Source organism: Giraffa tippelskirchi, chromosome 4 (genome assembly GCF_054371585.1).
Source record: "Giraffa tippelskirchi isolate mGirTip1 chromosome 4, T2T-mGirTip1v1.2.pri, whole genome shotgun sequence".
Taxonomy (NCBI): domain Eukaryota; kingdom Metazoa; phylum Chordata; class Mammalia; order Artiodactyla; family Giraffidae; genus Giraffa; species Giraffa tippelskirchi.
Window position 1 is genome coordinate 192,386,177 of NC_137278.1, and position 24,347 is coordinate 192,410,523.

Consider the following 24,347-nt stretch of genomic DNA (forward strand, 5'->3'; position numbering starts at 1 on the left):
AATGCTTTAATGGACATCTCCCATGCATTATTTTGGGCTTCCCAGGTGGCACTAGTGGTAAAGAACCTGCCTGCCCATGCAAGAGGTGTAAGAGATGTGTTTTCAATCCCTGGGTCAGGAAGATTCCCTGGAGGGAGGGCATGGCAAACCCACTTCAGTATTCTTGCCTGGAGCATCCCCTGGACAGAGGAGCCTGGTGGGCTACAGTCCGTAGGGTTGCAAACCAACTGGACATGATTGAAGCGACTTAGCACATGCATTGTTTCTTTTAGTTATATCACAGCAGCCAAAGGAACTGGGTATTACCATGATTTTATAGAGATTTTTACAAATAGTCAGTAGCTTACCCCAAAGCCTTTACCCAGAGAGAAAGGTAGGACCACTCAAGGTGACCTCATGGGCTAAGGGACAGGAAAGGAGCTACGGTTCCAAAGGCAAAATCTACCTATTTGCATGGAGCCAGTTCTCTCTTGCAGTATAAATCCGAAAGCTGGGTGTCTTCAGGACCTTAAGTCCTGAGTATCATAAATTTGCTTGCATCTCAGTCAGATGTCAATATTTCAGTATCATGAAGAGCAACTGTGAATTGTTTTGCCCCTGCTCAAAGTGTAATGCTTTGGGCTGTTTCATAATACCTTCCAGGGCCTATATAAGTGTTATTATTTTGCTGGGTTTGGGATTTTTAAAAACATATTTATTATTTATTTGGTTGTGTCAGATCTTAGTAGCAGCATGCGGGATCTTCATGGCTTCTTGCGGGATCTTTCGTTGCGGCTCATGGACTCTCCAGTTGTGGTGTGAGGGGGGGGCTCTAGAGAGCCTGGACTCAGTAGCTGGGCTTAGTTGTTCCCTAGCATGTGGGATCTTAGTTCCTGGACCAGGGATTGAACCCACATCCCCTGCACTGCAAGGTGGATTCTTAGCCACTGGGCCACCAGGAAGGTCCCTGGGTTTAGAATTTTTAAAATCTATTTGATGAGTGAGATTGTTCTATGATATCCATTTTTGGGTCACCCTTATTTTTTTTTTCTTATATGATTTTAGTGTCAAGGTTATGTTGGTCTTTTGAGTTAGGAAGGTATTACTTCTTTTTTTACTTTGTGGCTACTTCTATGTAAGATTTGTCCGTAAAGATTTGGTAGAACTCTCCCATAAGATTTATTCTCTTATCTCCCTTATTCAAGACTCCAGTCACTCTGACTCAGTTCCTTAGAATCTCTGAAGTCCTTTCCTCCCTGAGTGCCTTTGCACCCCACTGTGCAGGCTTTTTCTAAATGTCAACCCCCTTTGAAGCCCTTCTCTGGTCAACCTATCTTAAGCAGGTTTCCTCTCTTATCTGTTGTTCCCCATATCTGCATCATAAGTATTTTCTTGATAACAATGATCATAACTAATAGCTGTTTTAGTGACTTGTTGGTTTATCTGCTTTACCAACATGAGGGCAGGGACTGTGTTTACGCTCTTCATCCAATGCTTAGCCCAGTGTCTGGCACATGGCAGGAACTTAACATCTGTTTAATGAATATATATTATTCCTCATTCATTTAAATTGTACCTAAGGCTGGAGGGTCTACCCAGCTCAGTGTTTCCTGAGTTTATTTTCTAATTAAAGTCTTTCATTTTTCATAGTGAGAACTCGGGAAGTTGAGTGTGCTTGAACCATGTTGTCTTAAATTATTTTCAAGATAAAGTAGCGGCAAATTTTATGCTTCCCAGGTGGTACTAGTGGTAAAGAATTCACCTGCAAATGCAGGCAGCATAGGAGACATGGGTTCAATCACTGTTTCAGGAAGATTCCCTGGAGAAGGGCATAGCAACCCACTTTAGTATTCTTGCCTGGAGAATCACACGGACAGAGGAGCTTGGGGGGCTGTAGTCCATGGGGTTGCAAAGAGCTGGACACGACTGAAGCAACTTAGCAGAGGCAATTCGGGGAAATGCTGTACATACTGTATCTTGTCCTCCCTTTAACTTTTTTTTTTCTTTCACTCTTTAGGTTCTATAGTCAGCCAACTAATGTCTATTTCCAGAGGCTCTGATTTTATCACCAGTAATAGTCTACTTTGTCTTCTATTAACATAGCCACGGAGAAGGCAATGGCACCCCATTCCAGTACTCTTGCCTGGAAAATCCCATGGATGGAGGAGCCTGGTAGGCTACAGTCCATGGGGTCGCTAAGAGTCGGACACGACTGAGCGACTTCACTTTCACTTTTCTCTTTCATGCATTGGAGAAGGAAATGGCAACCCACTCCAGTATTCTTGCCTGGAGAATCCCAGGAACGGGGGAGCCTGGTGGGCTGCCGTCTATGGGGTCGCACAGAGTCGGACACGACTGAAGCGACTTAGCAGCAGCAGCAGCAGCAACATAGCCACTTCTGTCTTCCTATGCTTGCTGCTTGTATAGCGTATTTCTTTATGCATTTTAAAAAATTGGTGTATAGTTGATTTATAATATTGGGCTAGTTTCTGCTATACAGTGAAGTGAATCAGCTATATAAATATATAGATTTATATATAAATCTATATATTTATCAGCTATATAAATATATCCCCTCTGTCTTGGGCCTCCCTCCCATCTTCCCCATTCCACTCATCTAGGTCACCACAGAACACCAAACTGAACTCCCTATGCTATATAGCAGGTTCCCATTAGCTATCTGTTTTTCACATGGTACTGTATATATGTCGATCCCTGTCTTCCAATTCATTCCACCCCACCTTCCCTTCCCCTGTCCACACATCTGTTCTCTATGTCTGCTTCTCTATTCCCACCCTGCATATAAGTTTATCTGTACCATTTTTCTAGGTTCCACATATGTGCATTAATATATGATACTTGTTTTTTCTCTTTCTGACTTCACTGTGTATGAAAGTCTCTAGGTCCATCCATGTCTCTACTCAATTTCATTCCTTTTAATGACTGAGTAATATTCCATTGTGTATATGTACCACATCTTCTTGATCCATTCATCCATTGATGGACATATATGCTGCTTCTATATCTTGGCTGCTGTAAATGGTACTGCAATGAACATTAGGGTGCATGTTTGTGAATTATGATTTTCTCAGGGTATATGACCAGTAGTGGAATTGCCAGATCATATGGTAGTTTTGCTTTTAATTTTTTAAGGAACTTCCATATTGTTCTCCATACCGGCTGTATCAATTTACATTCCCACCAACAGCACACCCTTTTCTCTATACTCTCTCTGATTTTTATTGTTTGTAGATTTTCTGATGATGGCCTTTCTGGTCAGTGTGAGGTGATACCACATTGTAATTTTTTTTGTAGACACATTGTAGTTTTGATTTGCATTTCTCTGAAAATTAGTGATGTTGAGCATCTTTTCATGGGCCTCTTGGGCATCTGTATGTCTTCCTTGGAGAAATGTCTATTTAGATCTTCCATCCATTTTTTGATTGGCTTCTTTGTTTTTTTGATATTGAGCTGCATGAGCTCTTTGTATATTTTGGAGATTAATTCCTTTTAAGTTGCTTCATTTGTAAATATTTTCTCCCATTCTGAGCATGGTCTTTTCATCTTGTTTATGGTTTTCTTTGGAGAAGGAAATGGCAACCCACTCCAGTACTCTTGCCTGGAAAATCCCATAGATGGAGGAGCCTGGCAAGCTACAGTCCAAGGGGTCGCAAAGAGTTGGACACAACTGAGTGACTTCACTTTCATGGTTTTCTTTGCTCTGCAAAAGTTTTTTTGCAGAATAAACCTTAGGAAGGTTTATTCCTAGGTATTTTATTCTTTTTGTTGTAATGGTAATGGGATTGTTTCCTTAATTTCACTTTTTGATTTTTCATTGTTAGTGTATGGGAATGCAAGAGATTTCTGTGCATTACTATTATATCCTGCAGCTTTACCAAATTCATTGATTAACCCTAGTAATTTTCTGGTGGTTTCTTTAGGATTATCTATGTATAGTATCATGTCATCTGTGAACAGTGACAGTTTTACTTCTTTTACAATTTGGATTTCTTTTGTTTCTTTTTCTTCTCTGATTGCCGTGGCTAGGACTTTCAAAACTGTCTTGAGTAAAAATGGCAAAAGTGGACATCCTTGTCTTTTCCTGATCTTAGTGGAAATGTTTTCAGTTTTTTTTTTTTTTTTTTTTTTTTTTAGCATTGAGAGAAATGTTTGCTGTGGGTTTGTCATATATAACCCTTATTATGTTGAAGTAAGTTCCCTCTGGGCTTCCCTGATGGCTCAGTGGTAAAGAACCCACCTGCCAATGCAGAAGATGCAGATTTTATCCTTGGGTCAGGAAGATCCACTGGAGAAGGAACTGGCAAGTCACTCCAGTATTCTTGCCTTGGAAATCCCATGGACATAGGAACCTGGCATGCTATACAGTCCATGGGATCACAAAAGAGTTGGGCACAACTTAGCAACTAAACAAAACCAACAACAGGTTCTCTCTATGTTGACTTTCTGGAGTTTTTATCATAAATGGGTGTTGAATTTTGTCAGAAGCTTTTCCTGCATCTACTGAAATGATCATATGGTTTTTATTCTTTAGTTTGTTAATATGATGTATCACATTGATTGATTTGCATATATTGAATCAGAGTCCTTGAATCCTTGGAATAAATCCCACTTGTTAATGATGTGTGATCCTTTTAATCATCCTTTATATGTATTGTTGAATTCTGTTTGTTAGTATTTTGGTGTCTATGTTCATCAATGATACTGCTCTGTAATTTTCTTTTTTGTGTGATATCTTTTCTGATTTTAATACCAAGGTGATGGTGGTTTTGTGGTATGAGCTTGTAAGTGTTCCTTCCTCTGCAATTTTTTGGAAGAATTTGAGAAGGCTGAGTGTTAGCTCTTCTCTAAATGTTTGGTAGAATTCACCTGTGAAGTCATCTGGTCCTGGATTTTTGTTTGTGGGAAGATTTTTAATCACTGTTTCAATTTCAATATTTGTAATTTGTTTATATTTTTTAATTTATTCCTGGTTCAGTCTTGGAGGGTTGTATCTTTTTAAGAATTTGTCAGTTTCTTCCAGGTTGTCCCTTCTATTGGCAAATTGTGGCTTATAGTAGTCTCTTATGATCCTTTGTATTTCTGTAGTGTCTGTTTTCATTTCTAATTTTATTGATTTGAATCCTCTGTTTTCTGTTGATAAGTTCAATTAAAGGTTTATCAATTTTGTTTTATCTTCTCAAGGAACCAGCTTTTAGTTTCATTGATTTTTTTCTATTGTTTGTTTCTGCTCTGATTTTTATGATTTCTTTCCTTCTATCAACTTTGAGTTTTGCTTTTTCTTCTTTCTCTAGTTACTTTAAATGTAAGGTTAGGTTGCTTTAGGTTTTTATTGTTTCTTGAGGTACAGTTGTATTGCTATAAATCCCCCTTAGAACTGCTTTTGCTGGATCCCATAGGTTTTGGGTCATCGTGTTTTCATTGTCATTTGTTTGTATGTGTTTTTTGATTTGCTCTTTGATTTCTTCAGTAATCTCTTGGTTATTCAGTAGTATATTGTTTAGCCTCCATATGTTTGTGTTTTTAATAGTTTTTTTTTCCTGTAATTGATTTCTAATCTCATAGCATTGTGGTCAGAAAAGGTACTTGATATGATTTCAATTTTTTAAAATTTGCTGAGGCTTGATTTGTGATCCAAGATGTGATCTTTCCTTGAGAATGTTCCTTATACACTTGAGAAGAAAGTATATTCTGCTTTTGGATGGGATGCCTTATTTTCTGTCCGGATGATCTGTCTATTGATGTAAGTGGAATGTTAAAGTCCCCCACTTATCCACTTATTTTTAGTCTACCTTTGCCCTTATATTTAAAGTGTGTTTCTTATAGACATCATATACTTGGATTTTGCCTTTTTTAGCCATTCTGACAATCTCTTTTATCTGGAGTGTTTAGTCTTTTCACATTTATTGTGTTTATTAATTTCATTGTCCACATTCTATTCTTAGTTTACTATTTGTCTCATCTGTTCTATTGTTTCTCTCCTGGTTTCTTTTGGGTTAAATGTATACTTTTAACAATTTCATTTTAATTCATCTGTTATCCTGTTTTCATTTTTAAAATGACTGTTTAGATGTTATAATATTCCTAACTGTTTAGAATCCCAGAGTTACTGTTATATTGCTTCATGTAAAATATAAGAACCTGGTAATCATATAGATCAATTTATCACCTTCCTTGCCATCATTCTTGCCATATTTTTCATATGTATTACATTTTTGTATGTTACCCCACCCTACGATACTATAAATTTTGCTCTAACTTCAGTTCATTCAAAGTTTTGAGATTTTAGCCACTAGTCTACCTAATCATTTCTGGGACAAGAGTGAAAACCAAGGTCTAGTTTATAGCTTCAGTAGACTCCTTGTTTCTGAAACTGTCCAGATACATTTATAAATTGCTGAGAAGCCTGCAGGAAGCCACTTTATTGGAATACCCAATTGCAAGCTTTCAGCTAATAAACTTGGTTTATTCATCCTCTTTTTAAATTTAAACCACTGATCAAGCCTCTTTCCTCCCACACAAACCAGTTGCTTGTATTTCTTCATGCAAAATCAAATATTTATGGCATGCACTTTATTTTAACACTTTGGCATCAAACTGTCCATAAACTTAATATTTTTATTTTTTTGCATTTCCTTCTGAACTATATCTTATGCCTTTTCTGCTTTCAGGATCTGTTTTTCCTAAGATTAAATTGTTTTCTTAAATATGGAATTTTTCATATCTGAATGTGTGATTTTCAGAATATTTTCCTCTTTTCTTTTGCCTTTGTGTTTATGCTGTTGGTTGGTAACTCTTGAGGACTGTTTTTTTTATTCTTTGCCTTTAATTCCTTGCCGAGGTGTTTTCCCTACTCTTTCTGCCAAAGCCAGTGAACCATACAGAAGCATGCTAGCTATGCCACTGGGTAGCTGTATGGCTTCAGGTCAGTCATTAATTCCTTTGAGCTCCAATTTACATGAAATGATGCAAGATTCCTTCTAGTTCTAATGTTCTGTATTCCTATGACTTGAACTGCACTTTTAGTGACATATAAACACTGCTCAGTGTGTGTGGGGTGGTGGGGGTTGAAACTGCTATAGCAATATGATCACTTGTTCACACACACGCACACACACGCACACACACAAAGCACATGCAAGTACACACACACACACACACACACACACACACACACCCCTCCTCTCTTATTATCTTCTGACACTTATGGTTTTGATCATCCTCACTCTTAGAAGCTGCTTCTGTGTATATCCTCATTCTCACCCCATATCCAGCTTGCTATTCCTGGCTCTTCAAATACCCTCAATGCTTATATTCTTGATTTGGGCTTTGGCCCTTTTTGCCTACCTTGATAATGCACACAGCTCTGCTCCTGGCTATATTCCACCTCTGCTTGCTGAGTTCATCAGAGTTTTCCTCCTCAATCCCTTCACCACACCCTCTCCTTCCCAAGAAAAGGCCATGGGAAAAAAATTGAAGTCTGTGAAGTCAGTACAGTACCAGAAAGAGCTGAGGCTGGCCCAGGGTGAAGTGATGACTTACAGGAAGCTTATTTCCAGTATTCTCCCATGTTTCTTTCAGATGTGTTTGCTTTCTCTGTTGCCCCACATCTGGTGCTCTCACACTATTCCTTGCTGCCTTAGTGGACATCAGAGGCGCCTTCACTTAGATCTCAGGACTCCAAATTCTACATCATGGCCACGCCCAACTCTTCCCACCAGCTTGACTTACTTATGCTGTGTTCACTCCTTTAAGAGTTCTCTTCTGTAATAGCCAGATCAAGAGGGATCTGTGTCAAAGGCTGACAGTAGTTTGAAGAGTTTCCTGTCCTGGATAACATGATAGAACATGAGAAAAAAAAAAAACACAAGGGAGAATTGGAAGGTCTTGGTTTGAAACCAAGCTCTCCTGCTTCTATCTCTGTGAACTTTACCAAGTAACTTCACCCCTTCTTGTGTCTCTTTCCTTTTCCTTAAAGTGAGAGGGAAAATATTTTTCATGGTTTTAAAATATGTATTTATTTTTATTTATTTGGCTGTGCCAGGTATTCATTGTAGTGTGTGGGATCTTCAGTTTCTTTGTGGCATGCAGGATCTTTAGTGGCAGCATGCAAACTCTTAGTTATGCATGTGGGATCTCGTTCCCTGACCAGGGATCGAACCTGAGTCCTCTGCACTGGGAGCACAGAGCCTTCGCCTCTAGACCACTAGGAAAATCCCTTTCATGGGGTTTTAATAAGGATTTATAGTATGTGCAAGCACTCCTTGTAAGTATTATGTAAGTATGAAGTTTTTACTTGGGAATCAAGAATGCTTCTCAGCCTCACCATATATTAATACATTGCTTATTGGGAAAGAGTTCAGTTCATTTGGAAAAAGATAGATCTAGAACAGCCTCCACACTGACGTTGTTTCTTATAATTTTTTTCCTTGACTAACGAATAGAAAAAAGAATAAAATGTGAAGAGAGACTCTAGGTAAGATTTGATGAATGGAAGATAAGGCCTTTGGATAGAAGATCCCATATCTACCCATCCATCCACTTTCTGGAAAGAGGATCCAGCCAGATGAAGAATTGTATCATTTGTTGAATACCTGTAATGTGCCAGGCATTGACATACATTTTCTCCACTGTTCAAAGAAACCCTTCAGAACTGTAGGAAAGGAAGTGGCTACTCAAAGGGAATGAGTAGCTTTTGCAAGGTCACATTGGTGGTTCAGACAGTTAAGTCTGCCTGCAATGCGGGACACCTAGGTTAGATCCCTGGGTGGGGAAGATCCCCTGGAGAAGAAAATGCCTACCCACCCCAGTATTCTTGCCTGGACAATCCTATGAACAGAGGAGCCTGATATGCTATTGTTCATGGGGTCATAGAAGAGTCAGACATGACTTAGTGACTAACACTTCATCGCTACAGGAGTGGGTAGAGCTGGTTCCAAACTTAGCTCTCGCTGATCCCAAAGCTTGTGTTCCTTTCACCGGACCACCCTCTTCTTACTTTATTTGAAGAGGCTTACTGATCCATCTCAGAAGCTGCATATCACCTGGGGCACCTGGAGCTCCTTCAAAATAAAATGTTCAAAAAACAAAGGACAGGAATGTTTCAAAATAATTTGAGGTTGACTGGCCTGGGGCTGTTGGGCCGGACCTGTTAGGACTTTGCTGTGGCCTGAGCAGTCTCCCAAGAACAGGGTTCCTCTGTGGAGCTCCCAGTAGGGGATGTGCTTTGGCAAGTTGCAGCCACCCAAAGGTTGGCACCTTGGCACCCAGAATTATAAAGGGAGGGAGACTAAAAGAGCCGCTGCATCATGACACCGTATAATTATTTCACATTGGTGTAATTCCTGCTTGACTACTAGTTAAGCCACCTTAGTGTCTGAGATGGAAAAAGTCTTTGTAGGTGAGCGTAGAACTGAAGTGGGTATTCTTTTTTCTCCCTTTTTAAATTAATCTTTTTTCTTTTCCATTATGGTTTATTGTATGATATATAACACAGTTCCCTGTGCTATACAATAGGACCATGTTGTTTATATGTTCTATATGTAATAGTTTGCACTGCTAATTCCAGACTCCCAGTCTATCCTTCTCTATCCCCTCTTGGTCACTACAAGCTGTTCTCAATGTCTGTGAATCTGTTTCTGTTTCATAGATAAGTTCATTTGTGTCATATTTTAGATTTCACACGTAAGTGATATCATATGGTATTTTTTTTTCCTTTCTGACTTAATTTGCTTGGTATGATAATCTCTAATTCCATTCATATTGTTGCAAATGGCATTATTTTATTCTTTTTTATGGCTGAGTAATATTCCATCGTGTGTGTGTGTGTGTGTGTGTGTGTGTGTGTGTGTGTGTACATATATATCTTTATCCATTTAACTGTTGGTGGACATTTAGGTTGTTTCCATTGAACTGGGTGTTCTTCATGGTAAATGTCTTAGCCAAAAGGCAGGACAAGGTGCAGGAGCCCCTCAAGTCACATCTCTTCCTACACTTACGATGGATGACTCAGTCCACACCCTTCATTGGAAAGGACTCCGTGGTCCTCAAGGATGGTCAGGTGCCCATGGGTACCCAAGCAATATTTGATGATGACCATGGTGTTCATACTGGCAGTAGAGGGAGAGAATTAAGCATCTCCCAACAAGGGAGCTATATCAGAGCATCTAAAATTCTGATTACACCTAAACCAAAACCCAATTTTCCTTTCAATAGAAAACCTTTCTGTTGGTGGGGGTGGATTTTGAGAAAGCACTCACTGGAGTTTTCCCATTCTCCTGGGTTTTCCTCAGGCAGGGAACTGGATTAGGGGCTATTAGAGAAAGGAAAGGAAAGAGGAAAATCCAAGCTGAATTGCCCAAAGCAGGTTTCAAATTCCTTGGAGAGTTTGCTGTTCATTTGCTGATTTGACTAACCAGTTCCAAGTGGATGCAAATGGCCTCTGCAGGCTTTTACTAGGAGGAAGAGGCTCAGGGAGGGGATGAGCTTGCAAATTTCTAATCCTGGGGGAGGCACCTCCTTTAGGACTCCCCAGGTTGTGTTGCAAGGTAACTACCTCATTTTGGTCAAGGTTTTGTCTAAGGGCCATGTGTCCCTTGAGAAGGGGACATGACAATTCAATTGACTAGAAACTAAAGGTCTAATATCCCTCAGGGATTGTCATTGGCTGATTTTCCCATATGGAGTTCTATAAAATCAAACTATAGAAATGTAATGCTGGCAGTTGTTGTTCTGTTGCTAAGTTGTGTTTGACTTTTTGTGACCCCATGGGGTGTAGCCTGCCGGGCTCCCCTATCCATGGGATTTCCCAAGCAAGAATACTGGAGTAGGTAGCCATTTTCTTCCCCAGGGGATCTTCCCAAAGCAGGGATTGAACCCATGACTCCTGCATCGGCAGGCGGATTCTTAAGCACTGAGCCACTGAGGTGCGGGTGGGGCAATGTGTATATACACTGAGGTGGGGTGGAGTTTGGCAGGCAGGAAAGAGGGAAAAGAACTAACCTGGATGTGCCAGATTGTTACACATGATCTTCATTGAACCATTTCAGTGGTTCATTGAGGAAAATAGTTCTCCAGGAAACAAAGGCTCAAGCCCTCAGTGAATTGCTTGAGATAGTGGTTAGATGGGATTAGAACCCAGTACAGCAGCTGTACCTCCTGCTCCCCCACACATCTCTGGAAAGAGGAGATTCTCCCCTGGTCATGTGCATGGACTCCAGAAAAGCAGAAGGCCAGCCATGAGCAAAGACGGTCAGGGTGTCTCACAGCTGGACCTCCTGGTTTCCCAAACGCTCAGACTTCTAGGGCTTCCCCATGTCCAGAGCTCTTTTCAGGGGTGTCATTCTCATTTCCCAGTCCCCAAACCGAACCCAAATAACATTGTTTTGTGTACTGGGCTGAGCTGAGACTTCCTTAACAAGAAGGAGAAAACAAAACCAAGGAACCTCACAAAGCAATTTAAAATAGAACAAAACCTACACATTTCCTAAAGCTATGGAACTGGGACAAAACTGGATCAAAACACCTTCAGTAAAGCTGAATTGATGCAACTGTTTCCCTTGAGTCCAGAGCAACAGGTTAATTTCATTGACTGCTCAGGGGCTTCTTGAGGCTGCAAACGTGGTCCAGGGAGCCTCCTGGGCTGGGGACCCTGGCTCAGACACCCCCATGATGTGGCTGGCTTAGGCTGCCCCTCACCTGGCCAAGCTCTGACCCCTCATCTGTAGAGTGCCGGGGTTGTACTTGATACATGGTGTCCAAACTCAAGCTAAATAAAAGGAAACCAGTAGAAACTGTTTCAGAAGATGGCTGTTTGGGGATTCCTAACTGATAAAAGCAGAGCTGACATTTGAAGACAGGGAGGCAGAGAGAGGTTAAGCCAAAGTGTCTGAGGTCAAGGAGCAAGTGAGAGGAAGTGTGGGATTGGAGGCAGGTGTTTTGACCGCTCTTGTCTAAACACTCTGTGACTGCTGTGTTGGGAAACAGTCTATGTAAGGACATCTGGTGGTTTAGTGGTAAAGAATCCACCTGCAATGCAGGAGACCCTGGTTTGATTCCTGAGTTGGGAAGATCTGCTGGAGAAGGGAATGGCTACCCACTCCAGTAATCTTGGGCTTCCCTGGTGGCTCAGCTGGTAAAGAGTACACCTGCAGTGCGGGAGACCTGGGTTTGATCCCTGGGTTGGGAAGATCCCCTGGAGAAGGGAACGGCTACCCACTCCAGTATTCTGGCCTGGAGAATTCTATGGACTGTATAGTCCATGGGGTCGCAAAGAGTCGGACACGACTGAGTGACTTTCACTTTCACTATGTAAGGGATACAGAATCAGAAACTTGGTACCAATGAATCCAGGTCTGTACCTGGGATCCCTGATGTGACTGGCAGAATGAAAGTTGGACATTGATGCTCAAGCTGACAGGATCCTCAGGCGGACAAAATCAGCATCCTTGCTGATCCTGCCCTGTCTCTAACACTGTTCTGCTCCTGACACAGCAGATCATTCCTTGATGATTTTGCAGGCTGTTCCTCCAGCCCAGAGGTCCACTGTCTGGATATATCTCTTTGCCTGTAATTGCAATAGGCTGAGTTCTGAGACCAAAGATTCAGCCAGTAATGCTGTTTATAAGGATTGAGGGATTTCTTTTATTAACTCATTTAAAAACCCTTTAATATGCTTCCCAAGAGGCTGCCTACTTCAGAGATTTTCAGAAGGAAAGGGAAGAGGGAATGTGAATTACTGAACAGTGAGAAGTATTTTGCCAACATGACAGAAGAAATCATTTTAAAACACATTTGGAAGATGGTTTCGTTTCAATAGACATGTAATATATCTCTGTGTGAGTGACTAACACTACCTATTATGAATGGAAAGATAACTGTCTTTCAGGGTAGCTTTAGATAAAGTAAAAATGTCGATATGTTCAGTGCATGTGATTAATTTATTTTGTACCTAAGAGAGACATGTTTTCTCTGAGTCTGTAGCTTGTCCTTTCATTTAACGGTGACTTTTGAAGAGCAAATTTTAATTTTGATCAAGTCCAATTTGTCAACAATTTAAGAAAAAATTATACTTCATTTTTAAAATGATAAATTGTAATTATCTTAAGGGAAATGTTAATGGATTATGCTTTATTTTTAAAATTATAATTTAAATGATAGTTATCTTAATGGAAATGTTAATCTTTTTAAAAAAATCATTTATTTGGCTATGCCAGGACTTAGTTGCATTGTGTAGGATCTTCATTGCCATGTGTGGGCTCTTTAATTGCAATAGGCATGCAAGATCTTTAGCTGTGGCATGTGGGATCTAGTTCCGACCAGGGAACAAACTGGGCACCCGGCATTTTTTTCTTTTATGCATTGTGTTTTTGGTGTCATACCTAAGAAATCTTTGTCTAACTCAAGTGAACTCTCACTCGACTCTCATTCAAAGTACTTATTCAGAAACAGACGTGACAGGCAGCACATGAGGGGCTGGTCATATGAAAGTGCATAGAACACTCTCTTCCCCTCTGAGAGCCCTAGTAAGGGCTGGGTGGTGAGCATTCAGTCCATGGCACACAGGCCTCTAGTTGCACTCACAGAACGCTTGCCATTGGTCAGCAAGGAGCGGGTGCTTAGTGCTTCCAGGAAGCAGAGACCAGCTCAAGTAATCTGACATGGAATCTCATGGCCAAAACTCTGGTTGAAGGGACAGGCATGGAGACTCTCGGAGGATTCTTGAAGAGTGTTGCTAAGAGGGTTTGGGAAGAGAGAGAGTGGGCTTCTACTACCTTGAAAGATATTTGGCAGAATTTATGCAGTGGTTTTTACTAGCAGAGCTCTACCTCATCAGCCCAGCAGGAATGAGGTCCTTAAAAAAGATGAATCTGTAAGAGGCAATGCTGAGGACACTGCCCGGGACTGTCTGCTGTTAATGCCATAGAAGATCTGCCATCTGTCCTGTTGTCTTTTGGAACAAGAATGGCTTCCTCAGCTTTCTGTCTGCTCACACTGCTCAGGATTGGTCTTTCTAAGTTGTCAACATTAGAGATAGCTGGGTGAAGAATGTACATGAACTCTCTACTATTTTTTGTGGTTGTTTTATAATTGGAGGAAAATTGCTTTACTGTGTTTTATTGGTAACTCTCTTATTATTTTTGGAAAAAAAATGGATCTTTCTAGAGGCTAAAAGAGAGGCAGTGATGCCAGAATTCTCTCCCTCCCTGCCATGATACTGACCACGAATCATCTTGTTGTGAACGTCTGTGTGAAGGTCCAGGACGGGAGTAGTTGTTCCTTTACTCAGCAGAGATGTTTGATCACCGTGTTTACTCTTGTTGCTGCTCTAAAAGGAGAGCAAGCAAACTTTCTTGAAGAGCAGGACTGGCCCTGGGACAATTCTAGAGAAGGAACTGGCAACAGGATACACCAGAGAGAGAGGCGAGCTCAGTGTGGCCTGAAGGTCGGAATCTCAGGGCTTGACGGGAGATCACTGGCCTCATGCTACTCAAAGTGTGGTTCAAGGATCAGCCTCATCAGAATCACTGGGGATCTTTTGTTAAAAATGGCGTGTCTCTAGCCTCGCACATAGAGTAGGGGAGCAGAGTAGATCTTCTGCCCCTGCTTCCTAAGATGGTGACGTTACTGACAAAATCTGCTTTTTATCCAGATCCCCAGGTGATTCGAAGCACTTTTAGGTTTGAGAAGCGCTGATCTGGTCCAGTGGTTCTGGAGTCTCTTGCCAAAAATCCCAGGCTAAGTGCTCACCTGGGCTCTGCTTAACAATTCCAGAGACAGCCAGCCAAGGGCAGTCAGTACATGAGAACGATTCTTTTCTTTTTAGACTAGGCTATTCAGGCAGATAGTGGATAGAAGGGGATGAATTGCTGTGCTCTAATTTGCAAGTGGAGGTCAGCAGTTAGAGTCACCCTTTGAAACAGCTAATCTTTATAGCACACAGATGGCCTAAAAGGTTTGGAGGAAGCAGGACAAGGACTTTGGTCCATTTAGCCTCCTTCCATAGTATATATAGTATTGGAAAAAAGCTAGCATTATTGTGAGAATGATTCATGCCAATTAGTTATCATCAATTAATGTGTGTATTTACTTAATTGGCCACATGCTCTTTTTCATACTATGATGAATAGATTGATGCTAGCAGTGGCTCCCAGACTTGAGTGTGCATCAGATCACACAGACAGCTTGGTAAACAAGATTTCTAAGCCCTATTCCCAAAGTTTTTGATTCAGTCCATGGGACAGGAACCATCATTTCCATTTCTAGCAGTTCTCAGGGGATATGATACTGGTTATAGAAGTAGTAGCTTCAGATGCATTGTTACCACCTTAGGAAATACATAGACCCTTATTATTGTATTTTTAAAGTGTTTCTTTATTTGGCTGCACTGGGTCTTAGTTGTGGTGTGCATGCATGCTAAGTAGCTTCAGTTGTGTCTGACTCTTTGCAATCCTATGGACTGTAGCCCACCAGGCTCCTTTGTCCACGGGGTTTCTCCAGGCAAGAATATTGGAGTGGGTTGCCATGCCCTCCTCCAGGGGATTTTCCCAACCCAGGGATGGAACCCGTGTCCCTTAAGTCTCCTGCATTGGCAAGTGGGTTCTTTACCACTAGCGCCACCTGAGAAGACCTCCAGGTCATGGGTCATAGAATAACCTAGGACAAGTTAAAATACAAAAATAACCTCACAACATTCTCTGAGAGTGTTGTTTTCAAACATTGATTCTAAAGTTCTGCTTCTGCAACCTACATCCAAGTTGCTTATAAGCAATGTAAATTGCTTTCATTGCTTTGTTTTCCGTTCTTTTAGTTTCTACCCACTGCTGATGGCAGGTAGATAGTTCTGATCCACTGCAGGATGTCTGATGTTGGGGTCATAAACAGCTACTGGTGGGCAGGCGGCTCCACTGGTCAGCATGGTGGAGACCTTCTGAGTGTGGGGGTGGCTCTGAGTTGTGTGATGGTTGGGCTTCCAGGTCTTTATTGCCCTGGGTATAGTCACAGGTTCTACCCTACATTCCTGCCCTCATCACCTATACTCGCGCACACCCATGATTTCAGTAGAACTGAGGGAGCACTTCTACTGTGGGAGGACCCAAGGATCTTTAACTCCTGGAATCAAGTCAGTCTGCAGCAAACTGACCAATCTTTGGCGCAGCACGGCACCCAGGTATCTCTGATTGGGGTTCCTTCTGGAAGATTTCTCCACCTGTGGCAGCCGCTCAGGTTTGAACCATGTGCTCTGACCTTTCCGTTGCTGCTTGTTCAAAGATTGTCTGCAGACTTCTCTGTGATGGAGGCCTCCTGCCAGTGAGAAACCAGGGCCACACTTTCCACCATAACTGAGTGTAGGCAGGATGCACCTTACTGGACCACCTGGCCTGTCTGACTCCATATTATTAAAAACAGAGACTCAGATTTCTTTTTTATAAAAAATTTATTGAGATGATGCAATTATAGGCTTTTCTTTAAAAATTATTTGCAACTCACTGGCCCTGAGAAAAGGCATTTTTTTTTTGTTTTTCTTTTTTTTTTGTTACATTCATTTGATTCAGTCCCTTATAAACCCCACACCTCATAAAACAACAAGAGATTAGAAATTAAAAAAAAATTCTAGATTCAGTCTGGTTTGCAGGTGGTTGCAGTCACAGAGAGAAATGGTGAAGTGTCCACTCGGCACGTGCGAAAGATTCAGGGAATTGTTTAGTGTTGATGCAGATGAGGCCAAAAGAGTATCAGGTTAGTCTTCTGTGGTTTGCAGGGACCACTGTCACCTCACCACCCCCGCCCCCAGCTCACCCCCCACGGCTCCTTGGATCACTCCCTTCATTACTGCTCAGAAGAGGAACAGGCTGAGTGGGTGAAAACTAGCACCGAATGCCTGGGCGAAGAAACCACCCTTTGTTCTTTGTGTGTTTCCCCAAATTTTTATCTTCAGCTTCCTGGGTGGGAATGAGTCAGATGGGGGGATAACCGGGGCTGGGTTCCAGTCCTAATTCTGACCCTGGCGAGCCGTCTGCTCCTGGGACAAGTCACGTGGCCTGATACTCGGATTTCCCTTCTTCAAAAGGAGAGCTAATGTTTCAAACATGTGTTGGATCCTAGGCAGTGAACTGTGGAGGTGGTGGTTACGTAGGCATTTCGATACATCCGGTCATGGCCTTTATGTTTCAGCTAAATCTACATTCTCATCTGGACAAAGTATCAGTGTAGGAAGATAATGGAGCAGAGGGTTCTAAACATACTGTTGAAAGGCCAGTAATCCATCAGTTGTTACTCCTCATTGCTCGTGGGGACACACCCACCCGCGGGGACACACCCACCCGCCAAAGGATTTGGAACATCCATGATGCTACCTCAGGCAAGACAAAGTCACCTGGGGACAGAAAGATCTTAGAGATAACGTTACTCCCCTGGAGCCAGTCCAGCCACTTGCCACTGCTTTCATCTGATGGGAAAGAGGACACCCTGGCTACCTCAAGGTGTAGGGAAGAGAAGATGCTAGAGAATTTCAAGATCCAAGAGACAGTGTCCGCCTTGGACACCGCTGGTGGGTAAGGTTGCTCCCCTGCAGCACTGTTCTGCATCTTCGTTTCCCAGTTACTCATGTTGCAAGCCAAGAGCTCCCACGATGGCAGCAGGGACAGGCCAACTATTCCGACCATGAACGTACCCTTAATTTGGTCCCAGGTGAGATTTTCGTCACCCCTAGTGCTTAGTGTTGAAGTGAGACATTTCATACGGAAAGATTTTTGCAGGAAGAAGGTGAGCTCTTGGAGGGCAAGGATGGTACCTGATTCTTGGGACTCAGTGTCAAGCAGGTAGGTGCTCCACCCAAGTTGGCTAAACTGAACCTGCAATCTTTCGGGTCTGCTGTGGACATGCTGTATCCCTACTGTCAGCGTCACTCAAAGGTTCCCTCAGAGAACCAATGAGAAGAACCTCTGCCATTAAGGCAATGAACAGAAAACCAGTAACGGTAATATCTGCATGGACAATAAAGACTGGATTGGAGTTGACACCTCCTATTTCTCCAAGTGGCTGACGGTGCCAGCCTATGTCTTACAGATTCTTAGAGGATATTGCTTTAAATACAGAAACCCTGGGGCAAAGGGGAATTTCCCCTCCACAATTCAACTGTTAAGATTCTTTGGACCACACGAGTCCGAGTCCTTACACCTAGGTGAATGGAGTGAGATGCTCTGATCTCAGGGAAGAGCAGCGACACACCGGGTCTCTGAAGTCACATCGCACAAAAAGCCTCAGTGATGATCCACCCTCTCTCTCCAGCCCTTCAACTCAGTGACCTCCCCAGGAATTTGGCTTAATCATCTCTCCGTTTGAGAGCCAACATCAGTCACTTTCCAGGCTGGAAGTTTATCCCTGTGTGCTGCTGACACTCTTGAAAGACATCTGTAGCACGCTGGGTTTCATCCCCGTTGGAGCAGACTGAGCCCAAACCCTTCCTTCATCAGGGGACCCTCGAGCCCACACAGGAGGTCCCGGACCTCACTTCAGGCCCAGCATTCTAGAAGGTGGACTGGGGGGAGTGTGCAATGGTGGGAGGAGGCCGGCCACCTCCATGCATCTCTCTGTGGTCGCATAAGAGGCAGGAACGTTTCCAGTGTCCTTGAACGATAGTCAATCTGTTTGTCCCCTCCCACTCCCTGCAGGCTGGTGTCCTTGTCGGTAGGGCTGGGGGGTGGCGGAGGGGACGGGAGAATTCCTCCTGCCTGTGTGCCCACAACCCCAGCCTGCCTGACTCCATCAGAAATGGCTTGAGGACATGCCTAGAGGTCTGCTGGCTTCATCTGCAGGTGCTGCTGACAGTGCAGACACGTACCCTGGGGGCCATGAGATGCTCGCCCAACGGAGTAGAAGAAGCGGAGAGAAACCAGGAGGGGGTGCTTTGTAAGGCAGGTCTAATCTTTCCGAGTAAAAAGAGACCGTACTCCTAATATTGGATTCCAAGCCTGTATTGGAACAGTTGATTTAAGTGGCTAGAAAAGGAAAAAAAAAAAAAAATCTAACAAGAGCTTTCTAAAAATATCTGTTATCATCAAAAGTACTAAGAGGTGGCACCTTCCTCATAAGATGTGACTGATCTTACTTTGAGGTGAAAAAAGAGCCACACACGGGTCCATTTTGAAACACAGCAAGGGAAGAAGGAAAAAGGGAAAAAGTGAGGAATCTGAGGAATTTCCCGTCTGCCCAGGCTTGGCAAACACCACTGACAACTGAGAGGACACGCTCCTGTATCCTCCCCCTTAAATGCCCTGTGTCCTGCGGGGACCAGGAAACTAAAAAAAATGCTAGGAGTTGGGGGAAAAAAAAAGTGAGGATATGAAACTGACTGCAAGATGGCCTTAGGGATGGAGCAGAGAAGACCCTCTGTAACCTGCTCTGGGATAGCCCACAATGCCACCAAAGACTTGTCGTCTAGTTTCTGGACCATAAGGCTTGTGTTATCTTTTGGTGTTTTTTTTTTTTTTTTTTTTTTTTTTTGCTCTGCACCACTTGCAAACTAATCCCGTGATGCTGGGGCTTCCAGATAATCTGGACAGCCTTATGCTCCAGGGAACCACCAAGCCTCATGGTCCTCACAGCCGGTCGGGGTGGCCTGCTGGACCCACATGTATCTTTCCAGAGGACAGCAGCATCTCTGGGGCCTTTGGCCTCCCTCCAGCAGGGAGCCAGATGCTGGGATGCGGGTTTGATTTTTGTGGCGCCAGCTGCAAAGCACCCAGACCACGTATTCCAATGTACAGGTGCTGAAAATTCCCAAGACTCTCCAAGAGGCTGAACTCTGCTGAAACGGCATCTGAAGTTCAACAGCCAGTGAGGAGGGAGGACAGAGTGGGGGCCAGGAAGGAAAGGGAGCCAGAGAGAGAAGAGAGCTCCCCTTTTCACTTTATCTTTTGTAAGAGCATCTTTTTTTTTTTTCTTCTTTTTTTCAGCCAAGACCCAACAGCAACAGGAACAAACCTGATCCACGTGGCAGGGTCAAGAGGAACCTGAACTCTTTTGCAAATATTCTCTCTCCTGACCAGCTGGGCTTCTGCACTTTGTGAGATTTGCAAAAAATAGATATATATATATATAATAGATATGTATTTCCATAGGAAAACAGCCTCTGATGTCTTCCCCTATATGAATGATGAAAAGTCAAACTGCATGGTCTTTAAAAAAAAAAAGAACAAAAACACCATGAAACTAACAATAGGTGGAGAGGGAGGGGGAGGAATCACAGACAAGAGATTCTGATTGAGAAGGAACCATGAACGCAAGTCCCCAGGCTGGTGCCCTCGGCCAGAATTCCAGCGCCGCCTTTGCTGAGTGGTTTGTCTAAGGTGCTCCGGGGTCCCTCGCGCTGGGCGAGAGGAGTGTTACGGCCACATCCGTGTCTCTTCCTTTCTGCTCCATCCTGCCCCATCCATCCTGGGGAGGGGGGTGCCCTTGGCTGCTGACCCACTAAGCCGGGAACCACTTCCTTCAACACTCGTCTTCTTGGTATATTTGTTCATCCAGCTCCTGGGACTCAAGGTGCTCCAGACGGTCTGTTCGGCCACTCATGATTTCATCTGGGGTCTTCATAAACCTTTGGAAGAGGAAACGGCGGCATGAAGAGGTTACAGTTCCCTAAGCTGTCTTCACCTTGAACTCTTTAAAAAGAGGGGCCCGTCACCTTTACGTAGCTGGAGGGCTACTGAACCTGGTCGTTAATGCTAACCTAGCATTTTCTTAGAAAAAGATACCCCGGGCTCTCACTGCTTGAAACCTGGCAAAATAACTAAAAAAGGCTGGGAGGATGGTGAAGAAGATGGAGCAGGCAGTGCATTCATGCACGACCATCCGAGAGGACCCTGGGAGATACATACCCATCTCCATCCCAGACTATAAGCCCAAGTGATGGTATTCAAAACTTGAATCTAACTCGAAGGATACAATTAAACACTGGATGGAAAGCTTGGGTAACAGGGCCAGACAGTGGAGCTTTGGGAAATTAGAAAGGCCAAGAGAAAGACATTTTTCGGCGTTATTACTGATGCACCCTAAATGCTAGCCATTCACTCCCTTTACTCTGTCTTCCTTGGCAGCTGGGTGCCTGCAGCAAGCCTCGTCTTCTCAGTCGCTGGGTTCATCAGTGGCACATTCTGACCATGACCATGGTTCAGGAAGGGAGCCTGGGTGCAAACGTTCCATCCTTAAGGTAGGAAGGCCCTTTCCACAGCCTACACACCATTCCCTTCCCCTATACTCTGCCTGGTACCATATGACCTGTCTTAGAACAGGCATTTTCTGTCCTCATTCCACATTCAAAAGCCTATGACAACTTGTCAAGGATTCACGTTTTGGCCTGCTCCTCGGGCCTCTCTGTCCTCTCAACCCAGGAAACTCCTGTGTCCACTGTTTACGAGCATGAACTCTATTCTAGTCCGGCCAGTCTTTTTTTCTGATGCAAGTCACAGCTCATGCTGACCTCCAAACCTTTACCTTTGCCTTTGTTTGGAACCCTCTTGACTCCTTCCCCTGTCTGAGAGCATCTCATTCTCTGAGCTCAGTCTCACCATCAAAGAACTGAAAATCTTCAAGCGTCCCTACAATTTAACACTTTACTCAATTACATACCTGGTTCCCTACTGAGAAGCCTTCGTTTTGGGGCAAGTCTGGTTTTCGACATTCATTTTCTCAAAAATGACTAATCCCTTGTCATAAACAGCGCTCTTATTTCCTTTTGTCTTATTGAAATCACTACTGGAAGCCTGTGAGCCTTCCGGCTCTGACTACTTTTCTTTTCTGCCCATTGTTGCTCATCTTTTCAAGCAGGGTGATCTGTAGCATCTGCAGCCTGTCTTCCATTTTTATCCTGTAGCTAAAACTTCTCCCTTGACATCTGAAGTCACTAATCATCCCCTCCAGGCCGAGTCCTCAGATGTGCTGTGTCTGACCCTGTCTTTGGATGGCTCTTCCATATTAAGTTTCTGATACTTCCCACCAGGCTTGTCCAGAAACATTTTCGAAAGCCTCCTGAGGTTATAAAAAACTGATATAAAATGTAACCCTCTACCTTCTAGGAGCTTATGACCTACTTGTGGGGAGGAGTTCACATGTACAGCTATTAAAAATGTAAATCACAGTGTGGCACAGGGCCAAGGGAACCGAAGAGGTGATAGAAGAAGATATTTGGGTGTGTTTGAGCCACGGAAAGTGGCCTCATAAAGAGAAGTAGACTTGAGGTAGACTTGGTTGTTTATGTTTAAAATGTTAAAGGGAACCACATTAGTTTTGGAGGGCAGCTGGCAATGTGTATTAAGAATCTAAGTGGCAGGGGAATGGACCAGAGGTAGAGATTGCTGAATCTAGGTGTCAATTGTTAAGTCTAGACATCAGCCTCCACTGCCCGGGAAGCAATAATAATGTGTCTGCCTTGCTTTCATCTTCCAGGTCTCATGGGAGTACTTGCCATTGGTAGATTCTAACCTGGAACCTGGTGGTAAGAAATCCCAGGAAATGAGGTTCCCAGTCTTCTAGCCCCTGCAACACAGACTGGAGTAGGAATGGAGCCAGTGGACAGTCCAGCACAGTGGTGACTGGGATGTAGGAAGGCTCAAAGATAACTCTGGTGTAAAGGTTGGTTGCTTAGACAACCAACCAATGGTGATGCCATTGCTGATGTAACAGGAATTTTGAGGGTGGGTGGATGTCCAGTATGGGAAGAAGGCTGGTCTTGAGAACATTTCATGTCTGAGATACTAATGTGATATTGAAGAGGATCTCTCTTACAAGAAGCTCTGGAACATTAACCACTTACTGACCAGAGACTTACTCATACATCTTTTGTTACCCGAATGTTATTGATTGGAGTGTTTCAGTATTTCAATTCCATAATAAATTAGATTCTTCAAAAATCCCCTGGTCAATAATGTGTTAAGATTTAGAATTCCAGGGAGATTTTATAGCTGCCTGTAGAGACTTGAGAGCCCCATCATGGAGGTGATAACTAAGCTGTGTCATGGGATCCATTCATCCAGAAAACTAGTATAGAGTGGGAGGAACAGAAGCCAAGGACTGAGTTTAGGGTGTAGGATGAAGAGAAGGCATCACCAGAGCCAGAGAAAGGAGGGCTCTCTTTGCATTTTATTCTGTTTCCAACTCTCGAAAAGCCTTTTCTGTTTCTTTCAAAGATTATAATTCAAAGCCTTGTTTTTTACCGCCCCTAAGTTACAGTGCCTTCCCAGCACTAACACCCAGCTTCTCTGCTCTTTCTGATAAGCAGTTATCCCAGTGAGCTCGTGCACTCATACGCCGTGTTATTGAGTCTCTTTCTACCCCAGTCCACATCTCAAGCCCCATCTGCAACTCTCTTCTGTCCCACCTGCCAAAACCCAGAACCTAAGGTCTGGGGCCCACCTTCTCCTCAGCTTCACGTGGTCTCACCACATCAATTACCACCAGTGTCGGAGGGCTCTGTCTACCTCTCCTGATTGGTCCCTTAGATACCGTCTTCTTCCTCTTCTAACTGTATGTGATTCCCTGGGAATCACAATCTATGACGGCAGGTTAAGTGGTTAGAACGCGTAAGCCGGGAGGAATTCTGGAAAGAGGAATGTCTAGTCCAGCAGCTTTCAGACATTTACAATGCATTGTCATAAATATATTTTACACTATGACTCATCACACACGTGCTCACACACACACCCGACTACCCCAGAAACACAGTTTTCATGAATCCACACTCTTAATTCATATGACACAGTCTGATATTTTCAACTCTATCCTTCCCTATTCAGTTCTGTTCTATTTCATTAAAAAAAAAAAGATTCATTAAATCTGTTTCATGACTCACTAACAGGTCATGACAAACACCGATCCAGTGTTGGCAACCTGGAGGTCTGGGTCTGTTTAGTCCGTTTCTTTGCCATTAGCTCCTCTGATTGCTCCCTTTAACTATACTGGATATAAATGCCAGATAATACTGTTTGATCACTGCATTATATTAAAGGTGAGTCATACTGTGTTGATTTACTTTTGGCTTTCTTGTAGGACAGACACAAGCAAACAAAAAATTTTTTTTTCTTAAATTCTAACCAACCAGCAACCTGGTCTCCAGAGAGCAGCAGTGATGGCTTTGAGGATCAAACAGGCAGGTAGAGACCTCAACAGTCTCCCTCCTCCCTCTTATTTCAAGAAAACAATATCCTCCCAGAAGAAGGAAAGGAGAAAAAGGAAGTGCTACCTGAACAAAAGCCTTTGTCCCGGCTCCTTCCTGATAATGTTTAGTTTGTAGTAGTGGCGCAGGGCTCTGGACATTTTCTCATAGGTCATGTTTGTTCTGTTCTGTTTGTTCAAAG

At 43.1% G+C, this 24,347-nt stretch overlaps 1 protein-coding gene across 8 annotated transcripts in view; it reads right to left on the bottom strand.

Moving 5' to 3' along the window:
- The window catches only part of ETV6 (ETS variant transcription factor 6), a 317,723-nt gene that overhangs the window by 7,456 nt on the left and 285,920 nt on the right, over positions 1-24,347 (bottom strand). For 5 of the 8 annotated variants that reach the window (XM_081589337.1, XM_081589333.1, XM_081589332.1 and 2 more), the window contains 2 exons: positions 24,233-24,333; positions 20,090-20,593 (listed from right to left, as the gene is read on the bottom strand). In XM_081589337.1, the coding sequence (XP_081445463.1) occupies positions 20,488-20,593; positions 24,233-24,333 (207 nt within the window). In that variant the 3' untranslated portion in view covers positions 20,090-20,487. Of the gene's footprint in view, positions 1-20,089; positions 20,594-24,232; positions 24,334-24,347 lie in introns of those variants that run through there. The other 3 variants (XM_081589331.1, XM_081589330.1, XM_081589336.1) reach the window with 1 other exon arrangement.